Source organism: Triturus cristatus, chromosome 9, assembly GCF_964204655.1.
Source record: "Triturus cristatus chromosome 9, aTriCri1.1, whole genome shotgun sequence".
NCBI lineage: Eukaryota > Metazoa > Chordata > Amphibia > Caudata > Salamandridae > Triturus > Triturus cristatus.
Window position 1 is genome coordinate 633,099,026 of NC_140592.1, and position 15,070 is coordinate 633,114,095.

Genomic DNA, 15,070 nt, shown 5'->3' on the forward strand with positions numbered 1-15,070 from the left:
AGTATTTATACTTTTGCACCATTTCCCCATGGTACTTCACAATAAGGGGAGCGAGGGATTATTCACTTTGCTCGTATCTTCATTATGGGGGGCATTTTATTTTTCTGGCTAGACCCCTGACCCTCTTTACACTCCTGCATGTACTCATTTGCGTCCCCTTCACTTCACAACCGCTCACCTGAAAGTACTGCACTTCCGTTCGCTTTCGCTCTATCAGTATTTCACCCGCTGTGCAGCTCCAGCGCTCTCGTTTGCCCAGGATCACAATTGGCGTATCTCGATCTGGCCATTAGTCAGGGCCCTCTGCTGAGCAGACAAGGATTGCACGAGTAACTATTCTGAACCCCTTTATATCACCCACCGACGACAGGCACTGTGAGACACTCGAACTGTCTTTGTCCAGAACTCCAGCGCTCTCATCCGTGCTAGAAATGGAAAAATAGAAGTGCGGGTACCCTCTACCAGAGCACCTGCTTGTTTCTGAGAAGTGCCGTTACTCTCCAATTAAAAGTATCATGTCACTCTTGAGAAGTGCCGCTACTCTCCAATTAAAAGTATCATGTCACTCTTGAGAAGTGCCGCTACTCTCCAATTAAAAGTATCATGTCACTCTTGAGAAGTGCCGTTACTCTCCAATTAAAAGTATCATGTCACTCTTGAGAAGTGCCGCTACTCTCCAATTAAAAGTATCATGTCACTCTTGAGAAGTGCCGTTACTCTCCAATTAAAAGTATCATGTCACTCTTGAGAAGTGCCGCTACACTCCAATTAAAAGTATCATGTCACTCTTGAGAAGTGCAGGTACTCTCCAATTAAAAGTATCATGTCACTCTTGAGAAGTGTCGTTACTATCCAATTAAAAGTATCATGCCACTCTTGAGAAGTGCCGTTACTCTCCAATTAAAAGTATCATGTCACTCTTGAGAAGTGCAGGTACTCGCCCTCTCAAAATAAAAAAAATGCAGGTATTCAGTACTGGGTAGTACCGGCCCAATTAAAGGGCTGCTCTCAGTCGTGGCTCTTACAGTCAACTCGGTGCGCACTATACAACAGCACACGCTGCTCGTAAAACAAACTACAGATAATTATCAACCTTGGGGAAAAAAACAGTTTGGGGGAAATGCACGATTAAGTAAACGTGAAATGTAAGGAAGAACTACTGCGCTAACGTGGTCCATCGCTTGTAATTCGTTTTTACATGAAGCCGGGAAATCTTTGCTGCGTTTCTTCGCGCATCCAGGCATTAACCAATTGCTGTTCATTCATTCATGTACCCATTCATGAATAGCCACTCGCTCAAGCACCCATCGCCATTGACATGTGTTCGTCCATTCGCCAGTTCAATCATTCATCCATATAGCAGTTAGTGCGTTCGTATATCCATCCATGCATCCATCGATGCAACCGGTCCGGGTTTTTAATAAAATGATAACCCTCTTCCGGATCTCCGGGCGCTGCTGTTCTCCAGCCTCAGTGTCTAATGGGATGAGGAAGTGCGCAGAGGGAGGGAATGAGATCCCCTCCGAATTATAGTGACGAGCTAGGGTCATTCCCTGTCGTTCCCTTCTGGGACGGATCTCTGCTCTCCCCAACCGCTTCTGGTGTATGCATGAATGCGCGTGCACACCATCAGACACACGCGAGATCTCCCACCCAGCACCCGGTCGTTATTGGAGGGGTGCTGGACGGGTGGTGAGAGAGCGGAGTTAGGGGCATACGCTCGGGTGAAGCTCGCAAGGGCTGTCCCTGCCTGCAGTGCCTGCCCCTCCTTCACCACTCCCTCTACGCGCCCCACCCTGCACTCAGCAAAACTTCTTCCACGCATCTGACAGCTCACTGCGAGTAGAACAGCTCTGCTGCCACAGAGCACAGTGCGAGCAGGAGAGGGCAGCGGGGAGCCGGAGACCCCCGGGACAAGCTGAGGAAGAGCGCCTGGAGAGAGTGAGGCTCCCGGGCAGCAGGGGGCGGTGTGCACATACACGCGGAGATAAGACGGACGGGATTTAACAGAAAGCCCTACGTTTGGCAAGGATGTCTGACTAGACGACAGACAACAGGGTCAGGGGAGCGGATCCAATGCTTTAGTCTAAGAGTACCTGCTGTCCGGTCTCCGAGGAATCTAACTAACCTGAGGAGCGAGCCTGTCCTGATCAGCACTGCTGTCCAATCAAGTCTGAGGATCCATGCTGCCCTCTTCGGGTTTCAGATCCCAGCGTGTCCGTTCTCCCTCTGGGGAGAGCTTCTGTCCACATGTGGGAGTCCATCCGCGAAGTCCTGTCCCGACTCCCGAGGAGCCTCGCTGTTCGGTCTCCATCTGATGACCTCTGTTGTCCTGTCACACTCTGAGGAGCCCGCTGTCCCGTCTCCGGTAGATGTCACTGCTCTTCTGTCCCAGCCAAAAGAGTTCATTCTCATGTGCAGAGCGCTGTAGTCCATTCTCCATCCAAGGAGTCCTTTACCCATCTGAGGAGCCATATTGTCCAGTCTCGCTCTAAAGAGCACAGTATTCCATTCTCCGCATGAGTAGAGCTCTTGTCCAGGCCCCATCTAAGGATCCCTGCGCACCAGTCTCCTCCTGAGGCCATTGCCGCCTGTCCCGGGTGAGGAGCCCTGCAGGCCATTCTTCACCAAGTAGAGCTATCGTCTGCTGCCCATCTAAGGAGCCCATTGATCCTCTCCCTGGATCTGATGCCGCTGTCCCACCTGAAGAGTTGTGCTTCTGAGTCTCCATTTGTGGATCCCTCCTGCTCCGTGCCCGCTGCAGAAGAATCCTCCTGTCCCATTCCTACCTGAAGAGCTCTGCAGACTAGACTTTCCCCAGCAGATGAGCCCTGCTGTCCATCCTCCATCTGAGGAACCCAAGTGTTCAACCGCCATTATTCATCGAGGCAACCATTGGCTACACTCTCCATCTGAGGACCATGGAGACCGCAAAACAGTGGTAAAGCTCCAACGCGCTGTTGCCACATGTCGAGTGAGTCGATGCTTCAGCAAGGCTCGCGTGAGGTGCCTCCTTAACCCCCTGCTTCTGGAGACTGAGATGCATTCCTCCTGCGAGAACACCACACTGATCAACGAAGACAGCACCCCAGTGGCAAGCACAATGATGTTCTCCATGGGTGTGGTGGGCAATGTGATGGCGCTGGCTATCCTCGGCTTTCACCGCAAGGAGCAACGAACCAAGGCATCTGCCTTCTGTGTGTTGGTCACAGGGCTGGCCATGACTGACCTGCTGGGCACCTGTTTTGTCAGCCCCATCGTCTTTGTCGCCTATGCACGCAAAGCCTCAGTCCTTGGCCTGGTGGGCAATGCTCACCTCTGTAACTTCTTTGCCTTCTCTATGGCCTTCTTTGGCCTGGCCTCCATGCTCATCCTCTTTGCCATGGCAGTGGAACGGTGTATGGCTATTAGTCACCCCTACTTCTACTCCCAACACAACACCCGTGGAGTTGCCAAGCGCTCCCTACCTGCTATCTACGTCTCCTGCCTCCTGTTCTGCTCCCTGCCCTTCCTGGGGTTTGGAGAGCACAAGCAGTACTGCCCCGGCACCTGGTGCTTCATCCGCATGAAGTCTCCACATCCGGGTACCACCGCATTTTCACTCATATATGCAACCCTCATGGCCTTCCTCATCCTGGCCATTTTCCTCTGCAATGGCTCAGTCATTGTCAGTCTTTGTCAGATGTACCAGAGCCAGAAGATTCGGCGTGGATCTGTCAACTCGGCAAACCGCAGGCGTAAGAGCTGGTTCGACAAGGGCGAGGACGAGGTGGAGCACCTCATTCTGCTGGCCTTGATGACCACCATCTTCGTCATCTGCTCCTTGCCTCTCACGGTAGGTACAGCCGCCACTAAAGCAATTGAGATTATAGTGGCGTGGTGTTGGGTTGTGCTTGGTGGTGCCACCATGTCTTTGACTTTTGAAGTTCCTGCAGCCACCGTCAGGACTTCAAGTCGCTGTGTTTAACAGCTGCGCTCAGGTTGCCCGTGCATCCTGCACTTCTGAACTATTCTGGGTGTTGGTGAGGGGCTGAACCCAACCTCGAGGGGGCTCTTGTGTAGCTACAACCATGATACCATTATGGCAAATCGTTAGGAGGGAGCACACAGGCACGTTTTATTGAGCCTTTTTGCTCATGGTATGTCAAACTGTACCATCTATCAGTAGAAATTAGCTCAGAGGTCAATATCACGTGGCATCCATGTGTACTGAGACCACTTTTATACTTTTTGTGTAATTAATGCATTTATACATTTTTATAAACTAGGGATTTGGCGGTATCATTGAAGAGCTGGGTGGGACAGAAGTAAATGGTGGGAGAGAACTTTCCGTTCAGCAGGGATGTGATGTGTCTTATTGCTATAAGGTAGCTATATAGTTGGTCACCTTAAGGGTGGCAGGTGAACGGACGCCATCTTGGATTCAGAGTTTGAATTCAAACAAAGCGCTAGGAACGTCTTTGTTAAGGGCTTAGAACATTACCCATTCCTTGTTTACAACGTGGTTGTATCAACATTTAGGGACTCCAGTACTAAAGCTTGGCAAGAAAAGTAGAAACGACCCCCCAGACGGACATGACTTAGGATGTCTGGCTGATTGCACATTATGACCCTCCAGCCATGGCAGTTGGCTCTTGTTAAGGAGAAACACCACGCCAGTTCTGTTATTTTTTTCTAAATCACATTTAGATTGTAAAAAATGATAGTATATGAACCTGACTGGAAAAAAAATACTGCACGAAGTACTCAGGCTTGATACGAGAAAACTTGACAATTATATTTGTCAAAAGTAAAGTCAATGAGGTAACCCTTTAAAATTAATTTAATTCATGAAATAACAACTTAGGTGAGAATGTAAAATCTCGTCTGATTCAGGTGCACATCCATAGTAAGAAGCAGTAAAAGAGGAATATGCAGAATGTGTGTGAACACTGTTCATTGATTTAGAACTTTTAACACCCATATGTTTCTATACCTACTGACAAGATAAAACAAAATAACACTTCGTTTTTCCAACTCTTTTTTATCCCTGGCCGCTTTTCCCGTAACATACCATACCTATGAGACACAAACAATATTCCGTTAGGCAGGAAGAGACCAATAAAGTTGGAGAGATGAAAGAAAATCACTAGGGAAATTAGAGTTTAACTTTCTTCTGTTTGTCGGAACTGCGACAAATCCCCCGTGGTGATCCTAATGGAAGTGGAAAAACCCAAACACGAGTTAGAACTTTAGCCAGTCTTGTTCCAAAGAAGGACACCAACAATGTCCAAGAATCAAACTCTGCCCGATCCTCGCCCTGACCCTTTCTGACATTTCCGAGCAAAGCCTAGTAAAATGCCAATATGCTGCTTTTCTAAGAACTCACCCAAAGCGTCTCTGAGAAAAGTTTATGTGACTGCCCGAGCGCCTACTAGAGTGGCCTACTCTATGACGGAATTGTTCACTCTTTAAAACAAGCATTGGCAAAGACAGTAGGTCAGGCCTTGGCAGTGGCGTAAAAAAACTTGAGGCCCCATCATCCCCCTGAAAAGTACATGCAGGGTGCCCCCCACGCTGTGGGTCCAGTCCAAAGCTCCCAGGCCAGGGGCCTGCCAGTGCTGGAGGGGGTCCCAGGAGGGCTTCTATGGGAATTCTCAAGGGAATATTATCAAGCCCATTATCGCCGCTTTAGCGGCAGTTTCCTGCAGCTAAAGCGCGGCGTTGAAATTATCGCCGCTTTAGCGGCAGAAAAGTGCCGCTAAAGCGGCGATAATGGGCTTGATAATATGCCGCCGAGAATTCCAGTAGAAGCCCATGTTGACACCAGAACATGGGCTTCTATGGGAATTCTAAAGGGTATATTATCAAGGCCATTATCGCCTCTTTAGCTGCAGTTTTCTGACGCTAAAGCGGTGATAATTCTAACGCCGTTTCTTGATAATATGCCCCCAAGTTCACCACACTGGATGCTGTAATGGGCGAAAGAAAAATTCGCATGACCATTAGACAAACGAAAGAACCCTACTGGCCAAAAGCACCTGCATTTTTATATGATGTATAATTTTATTTTGAAAAAAAATCAATAGCCTGGTTAGACCGTTAAAACTGTCTCACAAGCCAGATTTAAAAATAACCTTTTCTGATTGAGGTCCCAAACTCCCTCCAGCCTCAGTGGGTGGCCAAGATGTGACATTGTTTCCCAACCAAAGTGTCCACTCCAGATCATAGGAGACCCCACTGCCTGCTTCCCAAATGCCCGTATGTTGTTATTTTCAGCAAATGAATTTGACCTCACCGGTGACGTTTTGTCAGAACTGAAAATGTTGGTGTACATTAGGAAATGTATGAACCTTAGTACAATGAAGCCAAATGTATAAGCATTACCATTAAAAATCCTTTCCAGCTTGTAAACACGTTCTTTGGAATGTATGAAAGTGTGAGGTAATACGAACAGTTATCAATCGGCCTGCTTCACGTGCAGGTACGCCTGGTCTGCAAACATTACAGAGTGGTTCTATTGAAAGTTTGACAATGTGCTTGTCCAGCCCTACAGCGGTTGGATAATATCAGCCAATGTTCATAATTATATGTACACGAGAATGTGACTTAAGAGCAGTAGTGTTCCCCTCCCCCGCCCCGCCTCACCGCCCCACGGAACTCCCTCCACGGACCGCTACTGCTTAAGAGACACACAGGCACCTTACAGTAAAATGTAGCACCTCTGCATATCCTTCGGGCTTTGCAGCTCTATAAAGAATATTTCCGCTCAATGGTACTCGTTAGGTCTCGCCTGACCCAGCGCATAACTGGACACAAGATGAGAATTCATTGTGCCCCATGGGACAAAGACAAACATCATGCTTAAAAAAGTTCTGTGTTTTTAGTGAAAGAAAACAGAGTGGCAGTGAGTCAAACATAACAACATTATCTAACAGGCAATTACTATTGTCTTTTAAACTTATGTTCTGGCTGGAAGTTTGCGTGTAAATTGGGGGGGGGGGTGAGGACTCCAAATAACCCTCAAGTCCCTTCCCATTTCTGATACAGGGTCACACTTTTAGTGGCTCCAGTCCCCACGTTTCAAGATGCAAACATACACAACATTGGAATTCTTCGGGAAATAAACACATGTGCATGTCGGTCTTTAGTGAATAACTAGACTAGCTTCTAAGGGAAAAAAACGACGCCTGGAGGCCACTGTGTGCTCAGCCCATCCAACTTCAAAAGCAACTTTGAAGTAGCAGCAGAGTTTTCTGACAGACACATGTATATTTTACTTTTTCAAAGAAATAATGTCCCATGGTTCCACTGCTGATCCTGACGCTTTGTGATAGTTCACTTCTGCCCTAAATTGTATGGGTTTTACCCACTACATTTAGATGGTATTTCCGTAAAAGTATTTTTTGCTCCTTCTATTGCGATACCAAAGGGGATGATGGACGGAGCGTTTGAACAAATCTTTTGTCTTTTGCTTTCTCGCCCTAAGTGCGCCAGGTATGCTCATACGTGAGTCCTGGGCTCACTGTGCCACTGGAATCAAGCTATCCTGGCTGAAGAGGGTTGAAACCCCGAAACCGGTCCTAGGATGCTTGTTTCCGGTCCAGGGAGGACCTGGCTTGGCAGCTCGGGCTGGACTGTTCCCATGAGGCACAGGGTCAAGACTGATTTGCATATAGCCAGGTCTAAACTGGGGTGGCATGCTGAGCAAAAGAATGATGGATTTAACCCAGATCTCTTGACTGGGGGTGAATGTTTTGATTTGTTCTGCATTCCGTCCATCAATTGTGTGTCTTTACCTTTTATTGCAGCACAATATTTAGTAGTAGTATTGTGCTGCAGATGTCAGTGGTTCTACTTTCTCCAAACATTAGTTTTAGCACAAAGCTAAGCATTCGGTATCATCCTTTGGTAGGCATAAGATTTGTACTCGGGATACACTCTCAACAACAGCCATTCATGGGTCAGCTCAGGGCCGCCATCGGGGACCAAGAGCAGCCCTTACAAAAAATGCCCAAACCAGCCCTGCTCCCTTCGTCTCCTCATGCAATGTCTGTCTTTCTATCTATCCATTCTCTTTCTCTCCCCTTTCCTCTATCTGGACCCAGTCCTCCATTCCAGGACCTCTGGGTGTTGTAGTAGTAGTAATATAAGTTGATTGTATTAATCTAAAGATTACAATAAAAAGGTTAAAAACACCACGATCCATACAAGTATCAGGAGACCGGTCTGAGATTCTAAGATAATAACATTGTAAAATCAAGGGCATAACAAACAATTTACTTGCATATGAACTCATATGGATGTAAAGTTGAGTATAGACAACATATTATAATCACAGAGTTGATGGTTTATATGCCTGATCTATACATTTCACTGGCAGAATATTGCAGTATTGTCCTTGAGACATCACAGTTTCAAGCGTATTAAATGGTAGATGTTGTCTTGCCCTCTCGACAGTCCCTGGCAGAATACCAATTCTCAAATACAAGTTTTTTTTCTGGGGGGGGGGAATGCACAGATATTCAGTGACATATGATTTGCAATCAGTATATAGGAACAGTTTGCATAAATCTTGTTACAAGTATAACCAAGCAAAGTATGGATATTTTACATGTTACGAAGAAGATGCTTTACAAATCTCGTTCGATAACATCACTGGCCTTATTTTTGCACTATTGCCCCGGACACTTTCACAGTCTCAAACAGCTTCTTCAGTCGGTCTTATTTGAATGGCTAACAAGCATTGGCATAGCCAATAAGTCTCGCCTTTGAGACCTTATAAGTGTTTAGCCATGCAACAGTTGCATAACTAAATACTTATAAGGTCCCAAAAGCGAGACCTATTAGCTACGCCATCGCGATCAAACATCAAAGCGGCCGTGCGGCCGCGAAAGTGAAAGTAATCACGGTAAAGCGCGGTGCGCGCGCCCGCACACATGCACTGTAGCTCTATGCTGGCCTGGTAGCACTTTTTGGAGCCCTCTCAATAAGTCTCGCCAGACCAGCACATGTGCTGGGTCAGGCGAGACCTAAACATCTATGGGAGCTGTTTTTCCTTGAACATGCAGATGTGGTGCAAAGGCGAAAAGTCTGCAAAAAGCATGTAATGTAAGGTAAATTATATAAAAACTACTTGCTAAAATCCAGATACAAAAGAGACACATCACGGGTATATAAATAAGTGGTAAAATCATGCAGACAGGGCTTTGCCGGATTGAAAAATGTTGTCAGCATTATTACTGAACTGTCTTCCCTAACACTAAAACAGTACCTGACAGCCTCCACAGTTGATCTTAGTTTTGCCTTGTTGAACATAGGTTGCAAATGCTTTTTTCTGAAATGCAAATACATAAAACATGCATAAGGGATTTATTCCACGCTCACAAAGTCAACAAGTGGTTTTATCTTTAAAAACTGGGTTCCATTTCCCCCTCAAATTCATAAATCAGGATATAAAACAATCTAACCTTAAAAATCTCATTTTAACATACCCAGACAAATTTGACCATAGATGTTCTTGACTCTGCAAGGAATAGATATCAAACACTAAGTCCATACAGTTGTATTGTTTGGCCTGTTCCAGGTCAGTTTCCCTCTGTTTCAGAGTAAAAGTTCCATGGAGTAGGTTTTTCTGGGCCGGCCGATTCATCTGCCCAAGTGTCTGTAGGTCAGGTAGATTGTAAGTTTCTAAGTGTGTGGGTAAAATATGCAACTCTGAGTCTGTATATGTAGTTTTGCTTACTTCCTGATAAATTAAGTATTTTAGGGATGTTTTGCACAGTCACAGAAGTAATTCACAGAATTTCTGTAGTGAAGTGAAATTAGAGATTTTAGACTTCATTCTAGCCTTATGACACAGTAGGAGGTATCGGTACAGAGATGAAGCAGTTTGCATACACGTTGCACGCCATTTTTGTTTATCAAGGCTTGATATAGTCTTGTGGTTGGGTCTTTTAGGCTTTGATTGACTTCCATTGAACTAATTAGACTAACACAGCTGACATCAATGATTTGGAGGTGAAGAGTTCAAGACTCATGACAGATTCCATAAAGCACTGGAGTGAGGTGGTCCCCCTACAGGTGGGAGAAACTGTACATCTTTCATGGTGACATTTTGTTTGCAGATCCTGTTGATCGTGCACTGTGGGAACCGCCTGCAGGGGTACATGGGCTGACCCTTGGGAAGCGCTCCTTATTGTAATTTAATATTATAATCTTGGCAACTCTATACGTAGCACTGACATCCCTTTTTTGGAAATGCTTTTTAAGACGCGTAAGGCTGTCCAGTTGGGACTCAGTTCTGTAAGGAAGACATAAAGAAGCCTTCTCACAAAGGTCCAGCAGGAGTGAGCTTCGGAGTAGACCTTGGACGGTGTTGCGTTTTGCCACGTTACGCTGTTTCTCCATAGTCATTGAATTTCTATAGCACTTTGCAGCTTTTACTAAAGTGACACTGAAGCACTTTACGTCACCTCCTGGAAGCATGCAGGGTGTGCGATTGGTTCTGTAGATCGGGCATATCTTCAGTTGGGGAGCACGGAGTGGAACAACCCCCAACAATTATTGTCAGTGGGGGAACATGTCCCAGGTGGCTAACAGGTCGGGTGACTCATTGGGCATGAAGTACAGAGTGTGCTGGGTGACTCTTTACATGGCTGCAGAGTTCGACTTTGTAATATGGCCGAGGGCAGGACACACGTGTGCTCTGCAATTAGTGCAGCACGCTGGTGGTTTCTTTTCACAGTGACCCTACGTAATGCGTCTCACAGAGCAATGGTCGCAGTCTCACTCAAGACTACGGTTCGTGACCAGGTTCTCCTCACCCTAATAGTTTTTGTCCGTCTGCGGTTTGGGAGATGGGAGTTAGACAGCTAGACTCTGGTAGAGTCGCATCTAAGGAACCGGTGACCTCGGTGTCTTGCTCCGTACTTCCTGTCGATAATTGGAGTGGCGACCAGTGACATTTGAAAGTGGTGAGGCGTAATAGCTGGGTACAACTTCCATGTAGCGAGCAAAGCAAGCAAACTTAAAGGACAAATGTGGGGTCTGTGGGATTCTCCTCCCAAGAAAACATTGAAAGAAGATTGGCAAATGGTGCATTTGAAAGCAAATGAATTTACTGAGAAAGAAAGGTTTATAAAGCAGTGGGACCGTAAGGTCTTGAAATATTAAACACATTAAAAACTCCCCAATGTCTTACTGCATTAATATGTACAACAGTTTATTTAATGTGCAAGTTGTACAATGTGACATCTCGAGGGCCTTTAAAGTGGGTGCTTGCCCAGTGTCTTGCACTGCATGCTGCATCCACTTTGGAAAAAAATGGTCTAACTAGGCTTCAGGAAGCACCCACAGCTACTGACTGCTATCAGTCAGACAGAAATATGTGCAGGCAGGTCTTTAAGTAGGCTGAATTAACTAGGGGCTCTCTAAAAGGGAACATGTGAAATACATTTCTGTGATTCCCATAATTTTCCACATGACCGAAATTTCGGTTTCTCTCTAAGAGGTTAATGCGTCCAGATGTATAACACAATACCTGACATACACCTAAAACCTGCAATTACTATTGGTTTTGTCAATGGTTGTTCACTGTTTAAAATAAATAAGTAAAAAGGCAGATTTGCTATAAATAATCAACATTTCAATCCTAAAATTGTGAGACTGTGAATTAAATGTCATCGAGTCCTGCGGAAGGAATAGATGCAACAGTGTTTTAGACTGATGTTTTGTATTTTATTGCCAGTGTGCATTTTAAGAAGTCGATACATATTTTAATAGTGATTGATTTCTACAATGTAATTTGACAAACTCAACAGTCCCACTGCTTTAAACACCTTTCTACCACACAAATTAATTTGCAAATCTTTTTTCAGTTTTTTTCAGCAGTAGAATCCCACAGACCCCACATTTGTCCTTAAAGCATGCTTGCTTTGCTTGCTACATACAATTCGTATCCAACTTTTACGCGCCACTATTTTCAAATGTCACCAGCCGCCACTGGCGCACAAGGGTGCATAAGGGCCCAGTCCTGCTTCATGAGAATACCATGTCAGTTGCACTGTAATCTTGTTGTGTTACCTTCAAATTATTGGGATCAAACCCAGTAGATCTCCTATTTTCCAAGGGCTAACCTTTTGGTGAAAAGGAGAAGTGTCAGGTTCCCCCCACCCCCTCCTACTAAATTAAGCTCTGGTAGACAGCCATATAAGGAGTCCAACAAATGTGGTAGTGTATCTGTCATCTGCAGGTGTTATATATAGAATGTCACCACGTTCCCCACAATCAGTACTCCCACACAATAATTGCTATTTCAATCAATCAATCAATCATAGCATTTGTTAAGCACACTACATACCCGTGAGGGTCTCAAGGCGCTAGGGGGGATGCTGCTACTGTTCGAAGAGCGAGGTCTTGATGAGTCTCCTGAAGGATAGAAGGTCTTCGGTCTGCCGTAGGCGGATGGGGAGGGTGTTCCACGTCTTGGCGGCGAGATGGGAGAATGATCTGCCGCCGGCGGTCACTCTTCGGATGCAGGGGATTATTTACTGTACAACATTCGTCTAGAAGGCAGGTGTCTTACAATTACCGAAAGTACTATAGATAGCTCAGTAATAGTTATGCAAAGTAGGTCAAACGGCAAATAAGCTCTAGTCATATTACATCACACATCAATATCCCATAGGTTTAGAGTACCAAAGTGATGGCAGCTTTTGACAGCGTGACTAACTTCTAAGTGATATGCCGAGTCATGTAAAGCCTCCCTGCATACCTTACTGTGCCTTCTGACCTGAAGCCTAAAACCTGTACATCTCCTTCAGCAATCGGTGCAAGTGTCTAACCCCGCCCCTGCACAGGTACCCTATGGACCTTTCTTAAACATGGAATTCCACAGCACCCCAATCAATGCATAAGATATTCAAACAAAGCTTCTTGTTCAAAATGCAGGTGAACGTTCACTGCTACTTTCTCTCATTCCTGCAGGACCTGAACAACCCCCATATTTTTTTCTTTTTTTGTTGCATATGTATATAGTGCGAACTCGACCCGAAGGTATTGGAGCGCTTTACACGAGCACCTATTTACATTACACATTCGGGCACGGGGAGATTAAGTGATTTGCCCAAAATCACAGGCTGTGGACGCGACCCCGAGGCTCGAACCCTGGTTTCCAGCACCAAAGTCGGCAGCGCAGCACCCACACCCCCTCCCCCTTTTCCCTGATATCTATCAACTCACGCTTTTACAAAGGGTGCATGCCGCAGAGAAGGGACATTTTCCGTCTCAGTCCCATTAGCGTTATTCAAGAAAAAACATGGCAACTCTCACACACGTTCATTAGCTGCACAAACAGCAGGTTGGGTTGATTTCTAGGCACTACACCTGCTCCTCACACACACGGTGTTTTGAAGCCACTGAAGAGTGGGATTGTAACATACAATCCGGCCAGTCTTGTAGGTAACATCAAAAAGATGTACAGAAGCTGAGCTACACAAGCATATCCATTTCACGTATGCATGCATTATGTAGGATTGGTATAGCACAAAGCATGACAAAAATGACAACACTGTAAAACGGTAAAGACAAAACTAGTCCATGATTACTTGAAGGGAAAGCTGGGTTATGAGTTTGGAGGTGGACTGGTATTTCACCGTGAATTAGTGTTTTTAAAAGATGTGTGTCTTCAGCTGTTTCCTAAATTGGTGGAGGGTTAGGGCGGTGTTGATGGGTTTAGGAATGTCTTTCCTGATCATCAGTTCATGGACAGAGAGGGCCTGTTTTCTTATTTTTTTTCTTTTCTCATCTTCCTCACCTCTTCTGATGGTATCCTGTGGCTGCAGGTGTGCTGAGAGCCACCAGAGGGAGTGAGCTTGCATGCAACACAGGGAAGATTAGGGCATCAGAGCTAAGGTCCAATTTGTGCTTGTTGGCTTTCTTTAAGGTTGCCCAAGTGCACATCTGGATCAAATACATAGCACGTACAGCTGTTTGGCCTGTGAACGAGCAGTGGACATTTTTAAAAAACAGAACCGTGATTTAAGGAACCCAAGTTAAAAAGAAAAAAATCATAGAGCCAAGTACACAACATTGTACCAAAGTGACACAATGCCATATCTTATGTGTAAACATAACAGTGGATGCCATGTCAAAGTGGCTTTGCATTGTGCTACGTTGTATATGTTGCAATGTGTCATGCGATTAGCTTATAGCTTTTTCGAGCTCTTTTTATTTATCTGGTCTTTAGAGCATGTTTTTGGTTCAGAGTTTGAAAAATGTGTTTGCTGGGTTGTGGTTCTCTGTATGTATTAATGTCACCAAAAAGGTCCCTAACCTTTCCAAACTCAAAACGTATTCCCCAAACTCTGCCAACTCAGAAGCCAGTCAAGCCCATGTCCCCTTTTTAGGTCTCGCCTGACCCAGCGCATGCGCTGGTCTGGCGAAATTTATTGAGAGGGCTCCAAAAAGTGCTACCAGGCCAGCGTAGAGCTACAGTGTATGTGCGCGGGCGCCGCGCTTGACCGCAATTACTTTCACTTTCGCGGCCGCACGGCCGCTTTGATGTTTGATCGCGATCACGATCACTTTCGGGGCCGCAGGGCCGCTTGGCATAGCCAATAGGTCTCGCTTTTGGGACCTTATAAGTATTTAGTTATGCAACTGTTGCATGGCTAAACACTAATGTCCCAAAGGCGAGACCTATTGGCTATGCCAATGCTTATTAATCATGCACATTGTATTGCTTGGTTGAAAACCTCAAACTCACCCCCCCCCTAATATTATTGACTAAGCTATGTCAATGTTTGTAGGGACGTTGGTTGCAGGTGTCATCAACAAGCAGGAGAATTAACCATTGGAGCTAGCTATGTATGCAATATTTGTTGCGTAGCCTTCTGTCTGTCCATTGTTGGGCCACTCTGGCAGTTTGGGAGATGTGGATTGTCAGTGGACAATGTTCTGAAAGGGGGTGTGTCCTGTTCCATGCCATCGACATATGTGGTTTCTTTGTTAGCGCGTGGTTTGTGTATGCCCCAGCATTTAATACTGTCCTTATAGCTGCAAGTAGGTGTGTTGAAGGTAGGTTTATGAG

The 15,070-nt window shown here is 45.7% G+C and overlaps 1 protein-coding gene across 2 annotated transcripts in view; it reads left to right on the forward strand.

The window, feature by feature from the left end:
- Window positions 1-1,779: 1,779 nt before the first annotated feature.
- The window catches only part of PTGIR (prostaglandin I2 receptor), a 210,343-nt gene continuing 197,052 nt past the window's right edge, over window positions 1,780-15,070 (forward strand). The window contains exon 1 of one of the 2 annotated variants that reach the window (XM_085625669.1): window positions 1,780-3,835. In XM_085625669.1, coding sequence (XP_085481795.1) covers window positions 2,825-3,835 — 1,011 coding nt within the window. In that variant the 5' untranslated portion in view covers window positions 1,780-2,824. The remainder of the gene's footprint in view (window positions 3,836-15,070) is intronic. The other variant, XM_085625668.1, reaches the window with a different exon arrangement.